The sequence below is a fragment of the Petaurus breviceps genome, unplaced genomic scaffold (assembly GCF_028583685.1).
Source record: "Petaurus breviceps papuanus isolate PSGF00001 unplaced genomic scaffold, PetGlider_PUasm1.0 186, whole genome shotgun sequence".
Taxonomy (NCBI): domain Eukaryota; kingdom Metazoa; phylum Chordata; class Mammalia; order Diprotodontia; family Petauridae; genus Petaurus; species Petaurus breviceps.
Window position 1 is genome coordinate 39,154,568 of NW_027185798.1, and position 25,961 is coordinate 39,180,528.

The window sequence follows — 25,961 nt, forward strand, 5'->3', positions numbered from 1 at the left end:
TCTTCCTGACTCCAGACTCAGTAGTCTATCCACTGAACTATACCTTAGAAATAATAAATTATAATATCATATATAATACTGTATTAGATTCTGCATAATTCAGTAAGATTTTGATGGGTTTGTGGTATCATTGATCTGGGCATTCCCTTTAAATTTCAATACATACATACCTGTCCATCCTGTGCTACTTTTGTCCATTTTTTCTGACCCCGTGATTTTGCTGTTATGTGTAAATCTCAGTAAGAAAACTCCCTTTATCAAATCAGATCTTGGCCTTTTCTTCAACTTATATTTTTAGAGAGAAGCCTTGGGCACTGAAAGGTGCAGACGCAGGCTGGCATCCAAATCTTCCTAAGGCAGGCTGTCTCTTTACCCACCATGTTCTGCCAATTCTCATACTCTTGTCCAAGTTCTCCTACACATCTTCTCCACAGTGGGGCCACCCAACATGCTGACGGCCTTCTTCTAGATATTTGATGCTGTGAATTACCAATGAAACAGAGATACCTCATATTTATCCCTTGTCACATAAGTAGAAAGTGTGACACTCTTTTTAAAAATTAAGTTTTTATTGATCTTTTTTATATTACCATAGTTTTTCCCAGTGACCCTTCCTCTCCCAGAGAATCATCCCATATAAAAAACCAGTAGTTTTTTAAAAGACAAAAAAAAAGGAAAAGAAAAAGAAGAGGAAAAAGTCGATGCAACCAGTCAGTCCACTGGAAAACTGAAAACACGTGCAATGTTCAACACCAGTGGACTTTACCTCTCCCTGAAGGGGTGGGTTGGGAGTGGCCCCTCATAGATCTATTTTCTTTCTAGCCATGCTTCTTCTTTATAATTTTGCAATATTCTCTTTTTATTTGTGTGTGTGGTTCTTTTTGTTTACATTGCTGGAGTCACAGTGTATATTATTTTATCAAACAATATGTGGAGTGAAAATAATTATTAGTTAAATATTAAACAATAGATGATTAAAGGGCACTTATTAACTATTTCCTATGTGCTCTGCTTACTTACCTCTGTATCAGTTCATATAATTCTTTCTATGCTTCTCTAGATTCATCATTTCTTAGAGCACCATAATAATCTATTATATCCATGTACTACAGCTTGTTTAGCTTTTCCCCAATTGACAGGCATCTACTTTGTTTCCAATAATTAGGTATCACAAAAAAAGTGCTGCTATAAATATTTTGAAGTGTATAGGAACTTTCTTCTTGTCAGCAGCTTCCTTGGGGTTATAAATCCAGTAATGGAGTCTCTGTGTATGGGGTACAGAGACCCTACTCCAAATTGACTACTCAGAGACGTCTCAAGGTGAAAGCAGGAAGTTTTATTGAATCTCGAGAGAAGCGGGTGGTCCCATCACTGGGATTCCAGAGAGAGGAGGCCGCCCTACAGAAGCCAAAGCTGGGTTATATAGCCGAAAAAAACTCTCGAAAACCACAACCCTCCCCTTCCTCATGTAATCTTTTAAATTGATTGGTTGGTCTATTAGCATTCCCTTATTTGGCAGGTGGGGTGACAAGGGCATTTCCAGAGTTTTGTTTTCCCCAAGGTCACCTGCTTTCCGGTAGCTAGAAACTGAGGCCTAAAGGCTTCTAGTACTTTAGCAAATAGTCCACTTGAGAAGCCACATTTCGTTCTACACATCTGGATTAAAGGATCTGGATGTTTCAATAACTTTATTTGCATAATTCCAAATTGGGAAATTATTGTCTTAACCTGTTTGTGTCATAGACTGTTTTGGCGTGCTAGTGAAACCTATAGATCCCTTCTTGGAATGATGACTTTACATGCATAAAGTAAAACATGGAATTACAAAAGAAAAATTATAGTTGAATTGTAATTATAATTAAAAGAAAAAGTTCATGAGGCTGTTAGGTGGCAAAGTAGATATAACACCAGCCCTGAAGTCTGGAGGAGTTGAGTTTAAACCTGGCCTTAGATACTTGCTAGCTGTAGGACCCTGGGGAAATCACTTAACAAACAATTGCCTCCCTACCCCCACCTCCCAAACAAAACAAAACAAATTCATGGAGCCAGGTTAAGGATCCTTTCTCTTTAGATGTTGTACTCCCCGCCCCTCCACATCCCTCCCAGTAAAATACAGGTTCTGTGAATATAGAGACTGTTTATCCCTAGCATATTCCTTGCCCTTAGGATCACAGCCTTTAGAATGACTTCAATGGCCATCTACTCCTACCCTCTCATAGATTTCCTAGGTTTGTTTGGAATTTAAGTCAGAATGGTAGAAAGAAGACCAGATGAATTTCTAAGGCAGGAAGGGACAACTTTATCAGAGGCTATCTGTGGGAGTGGTAAGAAAGCCAATGTGTCCTGGCCAGTAGAGCATATGGGAGAATGAACAGTTTTGATAGGCCTCATGTGATAGGGATGGGACATTGATGACTTGGGGACTTGAATGTCAGTCTGAGTAATGTAAATTGGGGATTGGCAGAGCTAGGCTTCTGCCAAATGGGGAAGTGAAGGAAGCCCTAAGTTCCAATCCCTGCCCTGTGTAATAGTAATGAAATTTAAAGATCCCCCTGTATTGGCTTGGTTTTTGCTTTGATTGTGTTACAACCCAGAGCTTGTGAATCCAACTTGTGGGATGGACTTGTTGACATGAAAAGAGAGGGCTGAACTGGGAGGAGGTGGTGACATAAATTTAGAGAGACACAAGAAAGGAGAGAGGCAGAAGAACTTTTTGGAAGCAGCATCTTAGAGGCAGAGAGAGATAAAGAGGATTGCTGAGGGCCACTTTGAATTGCCCAGGACTTTAGAGAGCTGCCACCCAGAGCTGCCAATGACTGAGGAGGCATGGCTGTTATGCTGGTACTTTGTCTGTCTGTTTTGATGTTGTTTTGGCAGATTTGTCCACTGGTGAAAGACAGTCCTGTTGTTGCAGAGGTCTGGGAACCTTGCTGTTGGTTCAGAAGCCCTGAAGAAGGATTTTCTTGTTGTATGTTTACAGAAATCCTGGAAGGGGGTTTTGCTAATGTTTTCAGGGATCCTAGGACTGTTCTGCAGACAGAGAATGAATTAATGAAGACACTGGCAATGTATCTTGTGGCCTTGCTAAGCTTTGTCTCCCCAGGAACAAAGATTGCTGAGAACTGTCAAGATGAAGAAAAGACTTCCATTTGGGTATTAAATGCTGTGCTTAAGCTTGTTGTAACTCTGGGGTAGATTCAGTTGTTATCCAAGGGTGGGGAACTTTTGACCTTTTTGTGTTCTGTGATTAAACAAATGAATGTACTTTACTTATGATTGGAAACTAATCTCCATTTGAGAAGAGGGGCTTTGTGGTTGACTAAATGAATGTACTGTCCAGGGATGGAGTACTTTGTGATTGATTAAATGAATCTAATGTCCAGGGGTGGGGTAGTACTTGGAGATTATTGAATCACACTTAGTAAATGCTGTATTTTGAATGATGTCATATTTTGATCTTCTCTGTTCTTAATTTGTCACTGAATAAAATGGAGAGCACCTATGCTGGTATTTTGAACCTTGGGAAGTTGCCTTTGCTTGGCATTACACCCTGTTACTATGTGATTTGGGGCAAGTTGTTTCAGTTGGGCAAATCTTTAGGCTTCAGTGTCCTATGTAAATGTAAAAAATGAGGGGTTTGAAATAGAAGATCAGTCAGAAAACATCTGTTAACTGCTTACTATGTGCCAGGCACTGTACTGAGGGCTGTAGCTATGTGGCAAAAACATGGTTCTGGTTCCTGTCTTCAAGAAGCTCACTATCTAGTTGGATCTTTGAAATCTCTTCCAGCTCTTGGCCTAATGAAATATATCTTTAGCCTTCTCTGTTTTCCTTCTGCTTCCTTTCCTGTAAACTCACAGTCCCTTTATACTGCCCTTTGGCTGTTTTGGAGGCCCCACTAGACATTGACCCCGGCAATGTCTGGGGCAAGAAAGATGTCTTCAAATCAACTTCTTGAGACAAATTCAGTTGTAGGCAGGTGGGTTGACCCCTTAGGCTTAGGGATACAAGGCCCAATAGGGGAAGAAACCTGGAACATTGTCCTGCCTGGTGGTGATAAAAAGGTTGCCCTTTATGGTCAGAAGCCCCAGGATACTGAGTGAGGCCATTATGGGAAGAGTCTTGAGGGGGGAATAACCCAGCCAGGGAGGAACTCATGGGGCATGGGGTAAGCTAGCTTCCTGTCTTCATAATTCTTCCTATTGTGTGCTAAGCTCACAGTTATTTCTACCTGCAGAGGGAGTATGGAGACTTTCAAGGTCCTCTTTAATCTTGACCTTCTGTATTAAAGAACCCTGGTTATAGCCTGGGCAACATCCTATATTCTAATTCAGACCATCCCTAGTCTCCGAATTTACCCACTTGACCTTTGTTTCATTCTTTCCTAAGTAATTGGGCAATCTGGCAAATTAATTTAATGATTATGAATTATTAATACGTGACAGTAGCTTAATGTGTAACATTTATCCAGGTAACTCATGTCTTTTTTTTATTGTTTAAAGTCATAAAATTAAACCTGTGAATAAGTGATTGAAGGAATTCATGAAAAAGCAATTATTTAGCCTTTGTGTGCCTAATACTATGCTAAGGACTGAGGATACAAATCTAAGAGAGAGAGCGTGGTATGGTGGCAAGAGTGCTGCATTTGCTCTCCAGGGACCTGGGTGATGTATAACTGATAGCGTTACATCATCAGACAGCAGTCATACAGGGACTTTCCCCAGTGGCCAGACGTTAGACCTCTCAGTTGACCTGTTCTGACCCCACAAGTTTCCAAAGTCATGCAAGAGAGAGGATTTTCCCCTGGTGCTTAGGGAAGGGAACTGGCTTTATGCACTCCTGAGCTTGTAAAGAAGACTAAGGCTTGTTATAGATTTGTAAATAAGGAAGGAAATAGAGAGACCTGTAATTTCTATGCTATAGGGGACTCCTGGATGGAGAAACTTGCTCCACTGGGATAGGTTGGCATCTTTTGTCTACAATTTACAGTCTTAGAGAGTCACTGAAAATTGAGAGGTTAGTGGCTTACCCAGAATCCACAGCCATGAGCTATCTGAGGCAGGTCGCTCCCCTACAACCCGATGCCTCTCATGTTTTTTTTTTCTTTTAAATAGTATTTTTTCCCCAATTACATGTAAAGAGAATTTTTAACAATTCTCTTTTTAAATAAAATTTTGATTTCCAAATTTTTTCCCTCCCTCCCTCCTTCTCTTCCCCCTTCCTTAAGATTGGTAAGTAATTTGATATAGATTATATCATATAAATATATGCAATTATATAAAACACATTTCCATATTAGTTATGTTGTGAAAGAAGAAACAGAACAAAAGGGGGAAAAAAGTGAAAATAGTATACTTTGATCTACATTCAGATTCCATCAGTTCTTTCTCTTTCTTTTTTTTTTCTTTTTCATGGGGGGAAGACAAGGCAATTGGGGTTAAGTGCCCAAGGTCATACAGCTTGCACGTGTCAAGTGTCTGAGGCCAGATTTGAACTCAGGTCCTCCTGACTCCAGGACCAGTGCTCTATTCACTACACCACCTAGCTGCCCCAATTGGTTATTTCTCTAAATGTGGATAGCATTTTCCATCATGAGTCTTTTTTAACTGTCTTACTTTTTTGTATTGCTGAGAAGAGTCAAGTCAATCATAGTTAATTGTGATACAATGTTGCTGTTACTGTGTACAGTGATTTTCTGGTTCTGGACATTTTACTTTACATCAGTTCATGTAAGTCTTACCATGTTTTTCTGAAATCTGCCTGTTCATCCTTTCTTATAGCACAATAGTAATGAAATACTTGTAGTCATTCCCCAATTGATGGATCCTCTCAATTTCTAGTTCTTTGCCACCACAAAAAAAGCCACTGTGAATATTTTTTTATATGTAGGTCCTTTTCCCCTCTCACATTTTTAAATGACAGTTTTAAATGTACTTAGCCATAAACTAGTTTCTGTTGTGATAATAATTTGCTTAATTTTTTTTTTCCCTAGAGAACCTTCTACAACCTGATCTCTATTGTTCTTTTGATGGAGAAAATCTTACAGTTTCATGTAATGGATCAAAAGATAGCCGCTTTCTAAATTACGCTTGGGACTTCTCTGGATCGTATGTGAATCTTTCAGAATCAAAGGTGCAGTTGAGGTATCATGAAAATCTCCATCAAAATATCTCTTGTATCATAAAGAACCCCAAATCTACCAACGGATCTTCACTCTTACTCGAGACCTGTGTTCCAAAGAGTGAGTATTCCTATGAAGTTGACTACAGGAGGTAGTGTGGTATGCTGGGATTAGAGTTACAAGATTTGCTTCTATGATCCAGGTTCAAAGCCTCATTCAGCAACATCTTGCCTGTGTGACCTTGGACAAGCAACTTAACTTCTCTGGGCTGTAGAATCTTCATTTGAAAAAGGAATGGATTGGACTAGACTAGTCCCTTTGAGTTCTAAATCTATGAGCCTTAAGCCTCTGCAGTTCATATGCAGAAACTTGTCCAGTTACAGATAGGTATGCTTATCTTTGATTAATGAGGTGAAGTTTGCTCAAGAATCATTTGAGCAAAATGATTACAGAGAGGCAGCTGTTGTCCAGTACAAGGAACAACTTTCTAATAATTAGAGTAGTCCCAGGGTGGGGAGCCTGTGGCCTCAAGGCCATGTGTAGTCCTCTAGGTCCTCAAGTACAGCCCTTTGACTGAATCCAAACTTCACATCTGTGAATTGTTTAATTTTTAAATTTAAAAATTTAAACTCAAATCCAGAAATCTTTCTTTAATTTTTTAAATTTTAAATTATAAAAAATTTTTAAAATTAAATTTCAAAAATTGTCAAGTTTAAAGACAGCAAATGTCAAGTTTTTTTTGTTTTGGGTTAAGCAAAATGACAAAATAATGAGTTCCCTAAAAGTTACTTGTAAGAAAAATAGATTTTGAGACTTTTTGGTCAGGCCATATGTTTAATAACAGTTATAAAACCAGGAAGCAAAGACATAGCATGTTTATTCTCAGACTTTCTTATTTTAGTCAGTCAATGATTTGTCACGAAAGAAACCAAATGGAAACTTGTATGTTTCGGGGAATGTGGGGGGGTGGGGGGAGAGAAGGAATGAATGAACTTTGCAATCTGGGTGTGGTAGAGGAACAAAAAGTTCTAGAGGTAGGAACATTACATCATTTGTGAGGCACTGTGGTCTTGTGGAAGGGGTGAGGAAGAGGGTTGGGAAGATATAGCTCAAAAGAAATGGAAAAAGCACAAATTTAAAGATGTTTCCACCCCAGATGTTCACATGGACTATTTGTGCCCAACCTGTGGTAGAGCCTTCTGAGCTCCTATTGGTCTGACTAGCCTCAGATGTGACTTGACCCTGACATAGTGATGTCATTTTGATTCTCTTTGAGAATGAAAGACAACAACGATTTCAGGAGATCCATAAATCCATCAGGGGACAGCCTGAACTGCAGCCCTATTCACAGAAACTCAGAATTGTCTAAAGTCGAACACACATACCTCAATAGGACAAGTGACCATGTACATTGACTTAAACTTTCCCATGGGTAAGGAATTCACTGCCTTCAGAGGTAGCTCATTCCAGTGTTGGGATACTCTAATTATGAGAATGTTGTTCCTTATATTGGACAATTGCTGCCTCTCTATGATTTCTCCCCATAGTTCCTAGTCCTCTTCTGTCTGGGGGCCGTGAAGGGTGGGAAAGCAGAACTATCTAATCCCTGTTGTCATGGGAAAGCCCTTGACATTCTTGAAAACAACTATCATTTCTTCTTTAAGTGTTGTTTTCTCAGGCCTGAACATTCTCCATTCCTTTAACCCATTCTTGTATGGCATGGGCTCCAATCTCCTCATTAAATTTATAGCTCCCCCCTCTTTGTGTTCACAAGTTTTTCAATACCCTTACTCAAATGTAGTAGCCAGAACTGAACACAGTAAGCACATGACCAGACCAAGGCAGAGTACAACAGCACCATAACCTTGGAGGCCTTCTTCACATAAACTGTTCTTTACCCAGGCCTCCCCTGTCCTCTTCTTGAGAATGAGTGGATGACTTTACATTAATTCCTATTATTTTTTTTGGATTGACACATCATCGAGATCCAGTTTGGGTCATCCGTTGTGTTAACTATTTGTAATGTAATGCCAAGCAAAGGCAACTTCCCAAGGTTCAGAATACCAGCATAGGTGCTCTCCATTTTATTCAGTGACAAACCCAGAACAGAGAAGATCAAAACATGACATCATTCCAAATACAGCATTTACTAAGTGTGATTAAATAATCTCCAAGGACTACCCCACCCCAGGACCTTCCAATCATTCAATCAATTACAAAGTCTCTGTTCTAAATACTTCTCCACCCCTAGGCTATACCTTAATTTAATCCACCACAAAGCCCCTCTTCTCAAATGGAGATTAGTTTCCAAACATAAGGTCAAAAGTTCCCCACCCCTGGATCACAATTGAATCTACCCCAGAGTTACATCAAGTTTAAACACAGCACTTAATGCCCAAATGGAGGTCTTTTCTTCATCTTGACACGAGGCAAGTTCTCAGCAATCTTAGTTCCTGGGGAGACAAGGCTTAGCAAGGCCATAAGATACATGGCCAGTCCCTTCTTGAATTCATCCTCTGTCTGTAGAACAGTCCTAGAACCCCTGAACACATCAGCAAAGCCCTCTCCCAGGATTTCTGTAAACATACAACCAGAAAATCCTTCTTCAGGGCTTCTGAACCAACAGAAAGGCTCCCAGACCCCTGCAACAACAACACTGTCCTTCACCAGTGGACAGTATTCACTCTGTCTGCAGGACAGTCTCCAGACCCCTGCAACAACAGCACTGTCCCTCACCAGTGGACAGTATTCACTCTCTGTCTGCAGGACAGTCTCAGGGCTTCTTAGCGAACAGCCAGGTTCCAGGACTTCTTCAACAAAAGGACTGTCTTTCACCAGTGGACAAATCTGGCAAAACAACATCAAAACAGACAGACAAAGTACCAGCAAAACAGCCATGTCTCCTCAGTCCTTGGCAGCTCAGGGGGCAGGTCTCAAAAGTCCAGGGCAATTCAAAGCGGCCACCAGCAATTCTCTTAGTCTCTCTCTGCCTCTAAGATGCTGCTTCCAAAAAGATCTTCCGCCTCTCTCTTGTCTCTCCAAATCTACATCACCAGCTCCTCCCAGTTCAGGACTTTCTTTTCACATCAACAAGCCCATCCCACAGGTGGGATTAACAAGCTCTGGGTTTTAACACAATCAATTTGAAAACCAAGCCAATACAGGGGAATCTTTAATTGCCATTACTATCACACTATTCTTTCCAGTTCTTTGTAATCTGCCAATATTTATTCTCTATATAGGCTGCTTTAAATGTATTTGTTTGCATGTTGCTTCCTCCATTAGATTATAAGATTCTTGAGGGCAGATTATCGCTCTTTTTGTATCAGCAGTGGAGGCCATCTCCCATCATCCTGATCTCTATCTTGACAGATGACTCCAGAGGAGACAATGAGGCTGAGTACTTTGCACAGACCTCCCTCATTTAAAAACCAATTCACTTTCAAGTCATGGCATCACCTTTCTGATGTCACAGTCCTCTTTGAGAATGAATGACAAACAACAATAACAATCCACAAATATTTTTAAATTCCATCTCTGTCTTCATTCCATTCATTGGTAAACAAAACAAAATGTTGATTGGATTGGTCAATCAACTAGTATTTATTAAACCTCTACCATGAATCCTTGGGTCACTCAACTAGAGGTCTCACTCCAGGTTGATAATGACCCAGTTGGGTGTTGTGGAAAGGGCCTTGGATATGAAATTGGAAGTCCTGGGCTCAGATACCAGCTCTGGTATTTACTAAGATGAATAATCCCAGGCAAATGACTTGACCTTTCAAGACCCTTAGTGTGTTCATCTGTAAAATGAGAGGGTCTATCATAGTAGTTCCCCCACCTTCCTGCTTCTAAGAGGCAGGAGATATGTTTCATTATTGTTCTTCTGGGACCATTATTATAAGTTCCTTCATTAATCAGAGTCTGTATTTCATTTGGCAATTTTATTTTTGTTTACATTGTTATAGTCACTGTATTATTTATCTGGTTCTGCTTATAAAAGCCTCCTTTCAAAGTGTATTGTTTCTGACCTTGGTCCTGAACGACCTCAAAGGATTCTTGAATAGAGGTCTATGTAGGGCTTACATACCCCCTACAGTGATCCCAAGTGCAGCCCGACCCAGATCAAAATGTCATTGGGAAATATTTAACAAAATAAATAAAAACACCAGAAAAAAAATAGATAACATCACATTTGGAAACTCAAAGTGCAATTCACAGAGATCTCTATGTGTGGATTCGTGGCCCCTCTTTCTATTTGAGCTTGACACCATGACTAGTTTGCTAAAAACATCTAGTTTGACTAGATCTATGTTTTGATGCATTTTTCATTATTCTTTGGAATTACTTGCTCAGGAAGGAATGAAGCAAGTATTTATTAAGTGCCTACTATGTGCTGGGTAGTGTGCTAAGCACTTTACAAATATTATCTCCTTTGATTCTCTAAATAACCCTGGAGGTTGGGTGCTATTATTATTCCCATTTTACAGAGGAGGAAACAGAAGTTAAGTGACTTGCCCAGGGTCACACAGATGGTGTCTGAGACTAGATTTGAGTTCAGGTCTTCCTGACTCCAGCCAGACCCAAGTACACTTAACCACTTAACTCATTAAATGATAATTAAAGACTTTTAATATGCCTTCTTCAAAATACTGTTATGAAGCAAGTAGCCACAGTCTAGGCAGAAAAGCTGGGGACTTGGGAGTCAAGACACATAGGATTGAATCCAAGATTGGCCACTCACTCACTCTGTGACCATAGTGAAGCTAACCTCTTTAAGTTTCTGCTTCCCAAAAGGGATAGAATTGGGGCAGCTAGGTGGCACAGTGATTAGAGCACTGGCCCTGGAGTCAGAAGGACCTGAGTTCAAATCCGGCCTCAGACACGTAACACAAAAAACCAGCCGTGTGACCTTGGGCAAGTCACTTAACCCCAATTGCCCTATCTTCCCCCCCTCCAAAGCAAAAAAAAGGGGGGGGATAGGATGTTTCCTAGCTCTAATGTCTGATTATATAGATTTCTGTGCTTCTATATCCCACTATTCATTGTTATTCATACCGAGTTTGTGCTCCACTAAAATCCCTAGATCTTTTTGAAACAAAATACTAAAGTCATACCCAGTCCATCTTGTACTTAGGAAGGTATTTTTTTAAAACCCCAATAGAATTAATTACCTTTATCCATATTTAATATTATTATATGTGGAGCTATATTTTAGGCAATATCATTTGGAATTTCTCCTCCCTAGGCATTGTGCTAGGCACTGGATTGTGAAACAGTCCTTGTCCTTAAGGGACTTGAGCTATACTGGGGGAAACAAAGTCTAAGGTGCATGTCATATGTCTAGCTTTCCTCTCTTCTGCAATAAATTCTCAGTTGGAATTGTCATTCACCCCCCCCAGGGTTTATGTTTAGAAATGAAACAAAGAAATAACTGGGGTAATGCTGAATGAATTAAGGGGGAAAAAGGCAAAACAAAGGAAGGCTTGTTTAAGAATGAGGAGCCCTGAGAATGAAATGGGAAAGAGCCCACAAAGAGGGAGATTTATGGATATTGCCTCTTCATTTCCCCAATGGGAATGGAGTTCAGATAAAACCCCATCATTTTTGTGTATTCTTACATTTCCTAGGGTTCTAGGCAGTGCAGTGACTAGAGCTTGGGCTCTGGAGGCAAGAACACCTGAGGTAAAATTTGGCCTCAGATCCTTACCAGTTGTGTGACCCTGAATCAGTCACTTAACCCTGCTCGCCTCAGAAGACCTTAAACGGGGTCACGAAGAGTTGGACATGACTAAAAAATGACTGAACAACAATAAAGGCGATGAGGCTAGTCTGGTTTGGCCTTTTCTTGTTGCAGCCTGATGACTCTTTTTTAATCATTGTTTCCTTCTCCAGAGGTTCACTAACTATTCCTTTAATAATTAGCATGTTCATGGAGGCTATGTGGTGCAGTGAATAGAGCACCGACCCTGGAGTCAGGAGGACCTGAGTGCAAATCTGGCCTCAGACACTTAACATAAAAAAGTAGCCATGTGACCTTGGACAAGTCACTTAACCCCAATTGCCCTATCTTTCCCCCTCCAAAAAAGCAAAAAAAAAAAATTAAAATATTCAAGAATTTTCCAGGAATCAAAGTCAAGTTCACTGGCTTCTAGATTGAGTGTGACTGAGGTGTGCTCGTCTTCAGAGTCAGGAGCCCTATTTTTAGCTCCCAATTCTGACATTTATTGTGTGGCACTGGTCTAGTCACATGCCTAATAATAATTATAATAATGACAACTCCTCAAATCTGTACAGCTCTTTATTATTTGCAAAGTATTTCCTTCTTAACAGCAGCGTTTAGTAAGCACCTAATATGTGCCGGACAACTAGCATTTTGAGTACCTACTTGTGCTGACCTCTGGAGATACAGAGAAAGGGAAAAACCAAAGAAACAGGGAAACAAAAACAGTCCCTGCTGTCAGGGTGCTCACAGTCTAATGCAAATACCATTTAGTTCAAGCAAAAATTATTATTCCCCTTTTACAGATGGGAGAATTGAGACAGAGGTAACATAACTTTCCTGTGGTCACATGACTAATAAGGTCAGAATAAAGATGTGAATTTGGATATTCTGACTTTAATTCCAGAGCATTTTCCAGTGTACTCATACTCCTTACCCCATAGAGTTACAACAGAATGTAAAACAAAATGTAATTGGGGCTGAGGTTGGGTTTTTTTTAGTCATATTTAGTACTAGTATCTTTTGGACTGGATTTGTGATTTCATTGGTTTAGGGTACTCCCAGGAGAGGAAACTTCCTCCACCAATATGGATCTTAGCACCTGCTTCACAACTTTGCAGTCTTAGAGAATGGCATCACACTCTAAGAAATCCAGGCTCACAATCTCATACGTGCTAGAGGAAAGACTAGAAACTGAAAGTTCCGCTATGCCATGCTTCTCAGTGGTAGTATTGTAAATGTCGGTCCTTTGAACAGCCTAATGAAATATAGCCATCCAAAAGTTCAGTGGGCTTCCTTGACCTTGGAGATAATATATTCTCCTTCACTTCAGGTCTTGAAGAGAAGTGGGGCAGTTAGGTGACTCAGTGGATAGAATACTGAGCTTGGAATCAGGAGAACCTGAGTTCAAATTCAGCCTCAGGCACTTACTAGCTGTGTGACCCTGGGCAAGTCACTTAATCTTGTTTGCCTCAGTTTCTTTATCTGTAAAATGGTCTAGAGAAGGAAGTGGCAAACCACTCCAGTATCTTTGCCAAGAAAACCTCCAAGAGTCAGACACAAATGGAATGACCCAGTAACAAATTGAGGAGAAGGCTGGATAATTAGTTATTAAAGCTTTTGAAAAAGGAATTTCTGTTCCCAGTTATACCAGATGACCTTTGAGGTCCCTCCCAACTCTGATAGTCTGCAATTCATTGACCTTTGCTTGGTAGAATTTTGAGCTCAGGAGAACTATTTTGGGACAAGGTAGCTACTTCAACTAATGTCATTTGGTCATTGTCTATTATACCTCCCTCCCTCCTGATGTGGAGGGCAGGGGAATTGTCCTTCTTTACCTTTGACCTAAGCTTGGAAAATTCACTTGACAAGTGAAATGAGATTTATGGTGTAAATTTATTTTCAGTGTATATTTACAGCATACAGCAATCACTTTATTAGCATTTCTTTTCTTTTTAACAGAGGATCAGAGAAAATACAGATATCTACTACTAATTGGAGCATTCATATATGCGATAGTCTTTCCTGCAGGCCTTTACGCATCAAAAAATATCAGGTATGTATAATATTTTAAAATTACTTTCTTAATTTTTTTTTTTTTGCCTTTTGGAGGGCAATTGGGTCTAAGTAACTTGCCCAAGGTTACATGGCTAGTTTTTTTTTTTTTTTGCATGTGGGTGTTAAATGTCTGAGGCCAGAACCAAACTCGGGTCCTCCTGACTCCGGGGACAGCACTTTACTCACTGCACCACATAGCCACCCTTTTTAAAAATTCTTTTACATATTTTTCAAAGTTGTAGAAAGAAGTTTTTAGCAATGTAAGCCATTGGTTTGAAATGTTAGGCATTTGAAGGATGCATGAAAACTGTTTCATGTTATTGTTGTGTTTCAATAATTGCCTAAAATTTGGGGCTGCTTGACATTTCCGTTTTCCCCATGGTGATATGAAGTATTATGACTAATAATGATAACGTTAATAACTAACATATACATATTGCAAAAGGACTTTATATATGTTGTCTTTTGCCTTGGACAATTTTGGTATGGGGACATGTCCAATCTTGCCAGATTCCTTTTTCTAGACAGATGCTTTTTTTGTCTGTCCCAAAGTACTCTTGAAGAAGAGTTATGATAATAATGCTACTTCCAGAAGTAGGTCTGAATCACCTAAAGACCCTGGAAGAGATCCAGCCTCTCCAGGATTTTCCAGACAGATCTCCAAACTGGGTCCAGCATCCTTATGAAAATTCTTAATTTTCATGATTATGAATAAATAAATAAAATAAAACAAATTTTAAAAAGACCCAATTTAGTCTTTTTGGGTGTGATGAAGGGCCCTCTATGCTTCAGTGGAAATTTGCCTGGTTGCTAACCACATCAGATGTGCACCTAAAATTATAAAGGTTTCCACTAGAGACAGTCACCAGCCAGGGAAAGAAGGCTGCATTTGCAATTAGAGGAGCTAATAAACCTGTGTGACCTTGGACAGGTCAGTTGAATTTCTCATCTGTAAAATGAAGGCATTGGCCCAGATGGGCTCATTGGACCTCTAAAGTTCCTTCCAGCTCTAAACTGTGACCCGATGACACATTTCGATCCAGAGATACTAGGCTCTTGACTCTATGAACATGACAACCCCTCTCTTTGCTCTGGGAATTTTCTCTCATGGAATGGCCTATTTACTTAGCCTGTTGACTTCTCTGACTCAATGTAGTCTCAACTGAAAAAAAAAAGTCTTTAGTCTCAACTAAAATCACATCCTTTGCAGGAAGCCTTCTCTAGCCTCTCATAATTCTAGTACCTTCCCCCTATTAATTATTTCCTATTTATTCTATGTATGGCTTGCTTTAAATATATTGTTTGCATGTTTCCTCCTCCATTAGATTAAAACTACTTGAGGGTAGACTGCCTTTTGCCTCTTTTTGTATCCCCAGGCCTTAGCATGATGCCTGGCATTAAGAGTTCACTCACCTTTAGGTCTCTGTAGATGCTCTATGCCATACTCCCCCCCCCCCCCCCCCCCCTTTTTTCTTTTTTCCTCCCTTACTTATTTTTGTATCCCCCCCCATTCTGTTGCATGTTCTCCCTCCATCTCCTACCCAGAATTCACACCTGGGTTATTTCTGGGACCTCAACACAACCTCAATTAAAGTCATCGGGGAAGAGGGCCTGTCTCAGAAAGTACACCACTCCCAAGAGACCTTCTTATAACAAATTAGAGAGGAAATTATCTAAAGTAAGTTGATCACATTTTATCATTGTAGCTCTGCTGTTAGAAGCTATATTTATTGCTGTGAATTCTCCTTTCTTTGGTTTTCAATTCACAAGACTTGAGTTGGTTTGGCATCATCTGTAAATGATCATTTTAGCTGTATAGGGTATCCCTAAAGTCTGGACACATAGGAAACCTCATTAACTACACATGTTTTCAAGAAATGAAATGAATGAAATTTTCAACAACATTTTATTTGATTAGCATAAATTTTAGCCATGACAATTTTATATGGAATAAAAGCTTTTATCAGCTATTGGGGAGTATTTTCTATATTAATGAGGTTAATTTAACTTAATTAATTAATGAGATTTCCTATGTTTCCTATGCCTTCCTAAGAAATCTCATTTATGCTAATTAAATTAAATATTGTTGAAAATTTCATTCATCTCATTTCTTGAAAATATGCATAGTTAATGAGATTTCCTATGTGTCCAGACTTTATGGACACCCTGTAGACTGGATTTCTAGCAGAGGCAGTCACTTAGCTATCACATCAAGTCTACAAGCAATTATGGATCACCTGTTGTGTGCCAGGTACCATGTTGTATACTGGGGAATATAAAATAGGATACAAAAGAGTCCTAGCTCACAGTTGGATGGAGGAGAAAATATGCAAATGGTTATGTTTGCATGGTTTAATGACTTACCCAAGGTCACACAGCTAGTAAGTGTCTGAGGCTGGGTTAGAACTCATGACTTCTTGACTCAAAGAACAAGATATAGACATGACAAATTGTAGATTTCCTTAGAGGGAAGATTCAAAGGCTATGTCCTGATAATACCCTGCCATTTTTTAATTGACTGAGGCCAACCCAGGTAGTGCTGTGGATAGAGTGCTGTTCTTGGAGTCAAGAATAACTGAGTTCAAATCTGGTCTTACACACTCACCAAGTATGTGATCCTCAGCAAGTCATTTAACCCGTTTGCCTCAGTTTCTTCATTAGTAAAGTAGGGTTGGTATGGGGATCAAACAAGATAATGTTAGTAAAGTCTTTAGCATAGTGCCTGGCACATAGTAGATGGGGTAGAAAATGTTGAATTTATTATTTGTTCTATCCATCTAATTTTGTTTGCTTTTCCCCCTTTCCTGCAGCCATTGCTGCTGGGCTCTTGGTTGTAGTTTGGGCTCAGCTTCCTCTCTGGGTAAGACAGATTCCATTTTGGCAGGACGACAAAAACTCCTGGATGAAGAGAGTAGATTTGTGGTGTAAGACACGGGATGCCACAGACAGCAGAAGTGAGAGGAATGTGGCTGGATGAAGGAGATGTGGCAGGAAAGGGCCACTCTGACTGTCTGCTTCTCTGTCCTTTATATTTTACTCTTACCATCAGGATACACAAGCACATACAAACACATATATATATATATATATATGTATGTATATGTGTATGTATGTATGTATGTATGTAAGAGTCTAAATCTACAAGGACATGCTCCTTTCCTCTCTCCAGCTTTTACAGCCCCCTCACTCCTGCTCAGGTCTGTGATATGCCCAGGATCTAACACACTTCCTCTGACTGCATCCGTACTTTCAAACATTCAAAGGGTTGGTCACAGCTTTTTCCTCTTCGACATCCCACAGCCTATTCACATATGCTGCCCCACTGTGGTCGCTTGCTTTGCAAGCAGCTCTTGGCTCTGCATCCTTAGACTCAAGCTTGGGGGCTGACTCCTTGGCTCTGAGCAGCTCTCAAGGCTTCCACACCTCATCCTGTGTAGTTCTTGTTGGGTGTCTGAAACAACATAACAAAAATGAAATCACTCAAAAGCTAAGAAAGGTGACTTTAAAATGGTCACAAGACCACAGATTTAGAACTGGAAGGGACTTTAATGGCTATTGAGTATAATTCTCCCAATTTACTTATGAGAAAACTGAGAGTGAGAGAAGTTTATTTACCCAGGGTCACACAGCTAGTAAGTGTCTGGAGCAGGATTAGAATTCAGGGCTCCCCAACTCCAGGCCCAGCACTCTATGTCCACTGTGCCACCTAGGTGTCAATTCCAAAAGGAGAACCCTTTTAACTTTTTCTACCAGCTGAGTGAGGAGCATAGGATTTAGTTATAACTGTGTAGTAAAATAATAATTTATTTTTAAGAATTAGAATTATTCTTATTTAAATGACAATAACATTAATAATAACAAACTGTACTGAAACCAGACCATTTACCATGGATTGTATCATCACTCATAATCACCCAGGCATAACACACACAAACCTACCAAAAAACTAAGAACAATGTTCTTTGGGGTTTTTTTTTGAGGGGGGGAGGCAAGGCAATTGGGGTTAAGTGACTTGCCCAAGGTCATGCAGCTAGTAAGTGTGTCAAGTGGCTGAGGTCGGATTTCAACTCAGGTCCTCCTGCTCTAAGACTGGTGCTCTATTCACCTAACTGTCCCTACAATGTTTTTTTAATAGACATCATCATACCAGATACTCATAATATGTGAACCTTGTGGAACCAAAAACTCTTCAAAATTGATACCTAGCAGAAGAAATCAAAATCCTTTGAGAACAGGCAAGGAGTACATCATTTCTGTCATCTTGTCTACTGCTGCTGTAATTGTCCTCAAGGTGCTTTCAGTGACCCTACAGAAGATAATCTTATAGCCAACATTTGGACTAGTGTCCATGGCATCTTCAGATGCTACGCTTGTAGTATCCAGCTACAAAAAGTAGTTGACTTGTCCACCATGCAGTAGCATGCAGGACATGAAATATAAAAGTATTACAGCAGGAAGCAGCTTGCCTGAGGACTGGTTTTGTCTCTATCTCAGTGTAAAAGATGATAATGAGAGCATTGTTATTATTAACAACAACAATACTTCTAGTGGGTAGAGAATTGGCCTTTGAGACAGAAGGTCTTAGATTCAAATCTTGTCTCTGACACATACTGACTTTGTGACCCCGAGAAAGTCACTTTACCCTTTCACTTATCAAAGATTCTAACTTGCCAAGCGCCTTCTGATCTTTATCAGTAGAGGAAGTTCCATACCAGGAGGGAAAGGAGAACACATGCAGTTATTAAAAGCCTGCTGTGTACTAAGGGGGGGGGGAAAGAGTAAGCATTTATATGGCACCTACTATATTTCAAGTACTAATGCTAAGCAGTTTTGAAATATTATCTCACTTGATCCTCACAACCAGCCTGCAAAATAAGTATTGTTACTGTCCCCCTTTTACAGTTGAGACAGACAGAGTTTAAGTGACTTGCTCATAGTTACACAACTAGTAAGTGTCTGAGGAAGGATTTGAACTCAGGTTTTCTTGATTCTGGTTCATCTACCTGTGTCACCTACCTGCCTTAATAACCTTACAAATATGATCTCATTTGGTCTCACTGATTGCAGGAGCCCTCTACACAAATGAAATCATAGATGCCAACAGATATAACAATGATAATACTGGCAGAAACCTACTTCCATATAGTGGTAAAAGCACTGGCCTTAGAGAATTGGATTCAAGTCCTACTTCTGATACCCCCTCGCTGTGTGATTCATGGTCAAAGCAATTAATCTTGACCGAAGTGGATAACCGAGAAACAGGACAGCAAAGCCAACTGAAATTTAATAGGAGTGTTTATTAACTGGCCGGTGACTGCCTCCCTAATAAGGAAGACAGCCCTGAGCCTTCTGCAAGATGCATTTTTATATAACTAGGTGTTATTAGCAACAAAATATGGTTCCAAGGGGGTGTAGTGCCATTTCTAGTGAAGCCTTGATTACCTAGCAAAGCCCTGGATACAAACATAAACAGATCTGAATCTGGGGCATGTTTTTGGCAACACAGGTAAAAAGTTCCCTCACTATTGTGGCCTATTAGGTGGTTTCCAGGATCCCTGGTAGGGGCCCCTTCTGGCAGGTTTTGGGGGCTTTTGTATATAATTTCTGCTGGGCACTTCATGATGACCTTCAGTTTCTTCATCTATAAAATTTTAATAACCTCTGTGACACTTATCTTATAGGGCTGTTGTGAGAGTCATTGTTGAAAATGTCTCTACATTTTTTTTGCAAACCTTAAAGCACTATGCATATGCCAACCATTATTTTATTAGTAGTGATCTAACTTTCCCATTTTAGAGATGAAGAAACTGAGGTCCAGAAGGGGTCAAGGGACTTGGTCAAAGTCCCATTAAGTAATAAGCAGAAGGACCAGGATTCAAGCCAAGGTATTTGAATGTCAGATCTAGCCCTCTTTCCTCTCTACCACACTCCTAGCAAATCCCAGTGGTTTCAGTGCCTGTCCACTGCCATGGGGAAATAAAGCCAACTCTTTGTTAACTAGAAACTGATGATTCTATACTCTGGGAATCCTCCAGATCTTCATCCCATTCTGTGATAATTTCACTGCTAATTCTAGCGTCCAGTTTGGGCAAGGAAATGGATAGAAGCCAAGATGACAACCCTCCATTTTCCAGCTACCCAGCATGCCTAGTGAGAGACAGAATAGCTGCACCTGTTGCCAGCACTGAATTCCAGAGTCAATGGTGCTCATTGGCTCCTAGCTTGTAAGTAAGGCCTGGAAGCAAACTTCGAGATCTTTGACTTATCTAATTCCCCCACATTTTACACAGGAGAAAACCAAGGTCCAAATTAGTGAATGAAGTGATTTGTCTTCCTTGATTCCCACCGAAATCCTTCATTATTTTTTTAAAGGAACACTTCATTCTCCCTGACACTTAAAACTCTTTTACTCTCCCTCCTGTGTGTAGCATTGGCCTTCTCTTTGAGTATTAATAACTGTCCCTTGACCATGACAGAAAAGCACATGTACTGCTTTCTATATGGGTCATAACAGAGGCCTCCTTATTCTCCATACTTGTTGGAAGTGAAATCTTGGGCCTTTGTAATTCCTGTTCTTAGCTCTCCTGGAGAACTCTTGTGAAACACTATTTGTAAAGTGTGGTCTTCAACTCTTAGCTCTTAATCTGTTCCATTCATTGACACACCCTAACTTTGCTAGGACCTTACTCAGCTTCCTCTGGGTTACTCTCCTTTCCTCAGGGAGTTTGGTGCTTGGCTCAAAGCCTTTTGCTCCTCCCTCCCTCCTGCCCTCATTCTAGGACACTTCAACATCCCTATTGAAGCTTTCTTAAGCACCTTGATCTCCAGGTTCTCCATCCAACCCATGTTTCCCCATCCTCAAAAAAGCCCTCACTTGATCCATCCAAGTGCACAAGCTATCATCCTGCATCTCTCCTCCCTTAAAAGGCTAAACTCCTTGAGAACATTGTACTTCAGCTGCTTTTGTTTCCCTTTCTCTAATTCTGCAGTCTGACTTCCAGCTTTATCATTTCATTTGCTAAATCCTTATTGAGAGGCTGTCTTCTACTCTGTTTCATCTATAGGCCTATTGATTAGCAAGAAATACTGTTTTAAATCGATGTATTTATTTGAGCAAAATTCCATTATAATAAACTGGAGATCCTTTCTTAGAATCCCTGAATTCTTTCAAGGGTCTGCTCAGTTGCCCCCTACTCTGTGGAGCTTTTCCTCTTTTTCCCTCTCCAGATGTTACTTTGTATTTATTCAACTTTGTATCTCCTTCCACCCCAAGAGAACAGGCCAGAGATTGGTTTATTTTGCTTGTTTGTTTTGTCTATGTATCTCCAGATCCTAGCACTTTGCCTAGAACAATGGAGACACTTACTAATGTTTGTTGTATCTATTATAAAAGGATTCACTGTTAGATAAAATGTGCATTCAAAGCTTCCCTCATTCTGGAATCAAGCAAAGGGCTAGGGTATACAGCAGGTGTTGAATACATGTTGGTTAAGTTCATCGAACTGAATTTTGTAAATTATTAACATGAACTTGTATTTTGTAGATGACTGAACAAAGATGAGCTCCAACGCCTGTCAGTGGAGTGACGGAAATATCTTTAGAAAGTCATTGCCTTCTGTTTGAGTGTTTTCTTCATGGAGAAACGTATTACTGTTAAAACAATGGGTATTCTCGAGCTACAGCTTCTTAAAGACAAAAACTGAGAAACATCTGGAGTCAGGATATCCTTTTTTTTTAAGTGCACTTTGAGCATTCTAAAATCACCTACCTCACAGTGTTAAAACTCTCTTGAAGCTGTTTGTATCCATGGAGTGCCTCCAGAAGAACCAGCCACCACCATCACCAGCTGGCCCAGGAAAGAAGAATTATCGAGCCACAGTCAGCACCAGGGAGTGGAAGCTATGCTAAGAGAAAAAATTGTCTTTTGTTCAGTGTGTTCAAGTTGGAGCCTTTGGACCATAGGGACATGGGTTTTCCCTTCCCTTTTTTTTTTGGGGTGGGGGTGGGGGAAGATCCTTTAAGGAAAACTGCAAATAGGAAGGGATATTTACTACTGATGACATTTTGCATTGCAGAGTCCTGTTGTAGCCAGCCAGCCTGTCAGGGAAACTCCAAAAAGCCTACCTGCCTGATTGAAACTGCAGGGAGGTTCTTAGACTTGTAACTGTGATATGCTCTACAGGAAGGCAATGAAGTAAATTTTTTGTATATATTATATATATACATATATATGTGGCATATTGTGTATATATATATTATCCAAATATATATCCTTTATTTAAAAATTTTTAAAGGTATTCTTCTAATGCTGAGGCAGCTGCCAACTGAGTGGATAGAACTCTAGGCCTAGAGTCAGTAGCCTCAGACACGTCTTAATTGCGTGACCCTGGGCAAGTCACTTAACCTCTGATTGCCTGACATAAAGGTATACTAGAAAAGTTAATGGCAAAACGTGCCAGTTTTTTTTTTATTTAGTGTTTTGCTTTTTCCCCAATTACATGTTAAAAATGATTTTTAACATGTTTTTAAAACTTTGAGTTCCAAATTCTCTCCCTACCCCGACTGCCTCCCTCAAAAAGCTTATAAAAAAAGAGAATAAGAATTCTGTCGTGAATGATAATTAAATTCAGAAATGAAATTCATGTTTTACAAAACATGAGAAATAGAACTATGAACTAAAAGTGAAATACCAAAACTGCCTGGTATAACCAATCAAACTGAACCATGAAGGACAGAGATTATGTTCTGGCACAGTCAGTATTTGATGAATTAAATCTTGAGTTCAAGTCTTGTGTTTGAGGCATAATGACTGTGTGACCTGGGGCCAGTCACTCAGCATCTCTGTGCCACAAGAAGATTTTTTGGGGGGAAGGAGGGGCAATCTAGGTTAAGTGACTTGTCACACAGCTGGATGTGAACTCAGGTCCTCCTGCCTCCAGGGTCAGTGCTTTATCCACTGGGCTGGCCCCATGAGGAAATTATCTTAAGAATTTAAGTTCCAGAAGCTCTAAGGATGTTCCCCTCTGAGACAGTTTCTTTGTGATGGTAAACTTACCTAGTCCTTGGGGGTCTGTAGTGCCAGTACAATATTTACAGCACCCAGGATCACGATAAAGACCATAAGTATCACATGATGTTCAATTGCAAAATATGCCAAACTCTCCAGATAGAGGATAAAACTGAAGGATTTATTTAGACAGCAGAAAACTGAATCCCAAAACCAGTAAGCCGATTCCATCACAATACCAAAGATATTCAGAAGTCATTATTATGCTGTTATTAAACACTGAGAGCCATGTCATCCTTTAGCCTTCCCACAAACCAATAGGAGATCAATATTTACTCACAAAACTCTATCTCCTTGCCTGAGCTCCTCTGTCCCCCACCATCTGGCTAGCTCTGAACCTGCTTCCTGTGGGGTCGGCTTCCCTTCAGCAAAACTCCTCCCACCACAGGCTCCATGTGACCACATTCAGTCTATCAGGGGGCGGAGTTTATCTTCACAGCAGGGGAGGTCTTCAAACTCCCCCTTTTGTCTATTAAGGGGCAGGGAAGATCTTCAAATTCTCATTCCCATTACAGAGTCATTTCCAGTCATGTTGATCTGTATCTTGCCTCTGGACCCACATGGCTCCAGCACTTAAATTCAATTGGGTCATCATCTTCCTGGGGTCGTTGTCCTCTTCCAGAACAAGGACAACCCAGAACAACGCCTGGCCTTTTGTCATTGAGTGATAGTGGCTTCTGACAAACAGACCTAGGAAAGACCTTAATTTAGAAAGGCTAAAGGTCGCTCACTGCATCCTGAGTCATCACCTGTAGCCTTGCCTGTTGTCTTGCCACTAGGAGTCCGGAGGAGAGATGAGGTTGATGACTCTGCACAGCACTTAAATCTAATTTACTTGAAAGTCAAGACCTCATCCCCCTGATGTCACTGGTTCTCTTTGAGCATGGGGGATGAATAACGACAAACATTTTCCTGGAGAGATGGAGGGATGTATCTTGTGCATCAGAGGTTCTCCAAGTGTAGTGCACAAAGTTTACAACATATGCTTCAACATTGTGGATGTTTTATTTGAAATAAAATAATTTGAATAACTTGTGTGATTTTATTTACCTGGAGTATGTAGTGTAAGTATGGCATTTGCAAAATAAACAAAACTTATCTATGTACTAACCTTAAAACACACCAGTCCATAAACTAACACTCAACTGTTCTTTTCAAAGGGAAACACGCATGTATGGGTCTCCCAATTCTACATAGTGTTGCCTACTTAAACTTGTACCTAGTGAAGAGTAAGCCCTTAATAAATGCTTGTTGATTGACTGTGGACCTGGATTCCTCATGGTGAAGAATATTATGTCATGATCAAAGAATGTTCAAGAATCATTGCTATAGACAGATGAGAAAAGGCATGAGGGTAATAGAACACGGTATTTGTGGTCCAGAGACTTGGATTTTGTATCCTGGGTCTGCTACTTACTGTGTGACCTTGGGTGGGTCACCAAATATCCTTGGACCTCATCTATAACATGAGGGAGTCAGACTGGTTGACCCCCAAGGTTCCTTCCAGTTCTAAACTTATGATTCTAAGTCTGTTTCAAAGTATAATGTTATGGGAACAAAGAAGAATTCCAGAAAAAGAATGTTCTATCAACATTTGAAAGCCCTTCAACTCAGGGGATCATGGAGGAGTCCCTAGAAGAGGTGATACCTGAGCTAGACCTCAAGGAATGGAAGGCAGAAGTAAAGAGCGAGCATATTCCAGGTCCAATGGAGATTTGTTGAAGTGGATGTTGGTATAGTGGGGGAAGTGGTGGGTTTAGAGTCAAAACACTTGGGTTCAGATCCTGCCATAGATATTTACCATCTGTGTAACTGTTGGTAAGGCACTGGACATGTTTGAGCTTTCCTTCTTCTCCATCCCAGGCGCCCAATAATAATATTATAATTACATAATATATTAATATAGAATGTTATCCAACCCAGGTATCCAATAATAATATAATTATAAAATGTGTTCATATATAATGTTACAATGACAATTCCAAGAGCCCAATGACAAAGCATGTTACACACTCCCCCCAGCAGAAGTGATGCATAATTAGGCTTTTGTTGTTGTTATGACCAATATAGGAATTTGTTTTGTGTGACTGCATATTTGTAACAAGGGTTTTGTTCTTTTTTTCCTTTTCAATGGTGAAGAAAGATGGGAGAGAGTATTTTTAATGGAGAAAAAAATAAAATCTAGTCAAAGCATTCCCCAATATTATTGGTCCCCCGGGTTTGGGACTTGATGGCTGGAGTACTCTGCTCTTCTGCCCAGGTTCTGTGTCTGTGAGGTTGCCTGTATTAGATAACATCTAAGGCTTCCCTTCCCTCCATTGTGTGCTCTCTGTAGCCCCCCCCCCCAAGTGATTGCAGTGGGAATCTTCTGTTAGCCATGGGCGAGGCTGAAGCTCACCTAGTGCCCTGATTCTGAATTCTGTACAGTTTTACTGCTCCTTCCATGGGCTGTCCTTCATTGCTCACTTAACTCCAGGTTTCAGGAGTCACACCTTTTCCAGGATGTCATTGTCTCTGCCCACCTCATAGAGCAGTGGACTCTATGAATCCTCCCCTCCTATTCTCATATACTGACCATAGTATTTACCCAAGCTATAGCTGTTGACCCCCAGCTCAAATTTCACCAGTTGATTAGCCCACACCTGTATAGAAATGGGATGGAAATCTGAAACCATTCCAGTGGGGCTTCATGCAGAAGGCAGGGTCTACTCTGCCCTGGGGCAGACTGGCATGGAGTATAGCAGGCCACAGGGAAGTCTGTGTAAATGCAGTCAATCTAACCACTTTCAGTCAGCAATCTGACACAAATGCACATACACACACACCCTTTGCAGATTCCCATTGGGGAGTCAGTTACAACAGGAATTAATCTTTATGGGATCAGGTGAGAATAACTCACTATTAGCTACCTGAAAAAAGGCAAAGGGCAATCTCCATTTGGAGGCTTTGTTAGATGTAGATGATTCTGTGAGAAGTAAGTGTTCAGAGGTCTG

At 40.3% G+C, this 25,961-nt stretch overlaps 1 protein-coding gene across 4 annotated transcripts in view; it reads left to right on the forward strand.

The window, feature by feature from the left end:
• Positions 1-24,232, forward strand: part of CD58 (CD58 molecule) — a 98,033-nt gene extending 73,801 nt beyond the window's left edge. The window contains exons 4-8 of one of the 4 annotated variants that reach the window (XM_069090255.1): positions 5,993-6,241; positions 13,806-13,899; positions 19,698-19,786; positions 19,978-20,125; positions 21,445-24,232. In XM_069090255.1, coding sequence (XP_068946356.1) covers positions 5,993-6,241; positions 13,806-13,899; positions 19,698-19,786; positions 19,978-20,125; positions 21,445-21,448 — 584 coding nt within the window. In that variant the 3' untranslated portion in view covers positions 21,449-24,232. Of the gene's footprint in view, positions 1-5,992; positions 6,242-13,805; positions 13,900-19,697; positions 19,787-19,936; positions 20,126-21,444 lie in introns of all 4 variants that reach the window. The other 3 variants (XR_011168719.1, XM_069090256.1, XM_069090257.1) reach the window with 3 other exon arrangements.
• Positions 24,233-25,961: the final 1,729 nt, after the last annotated feature.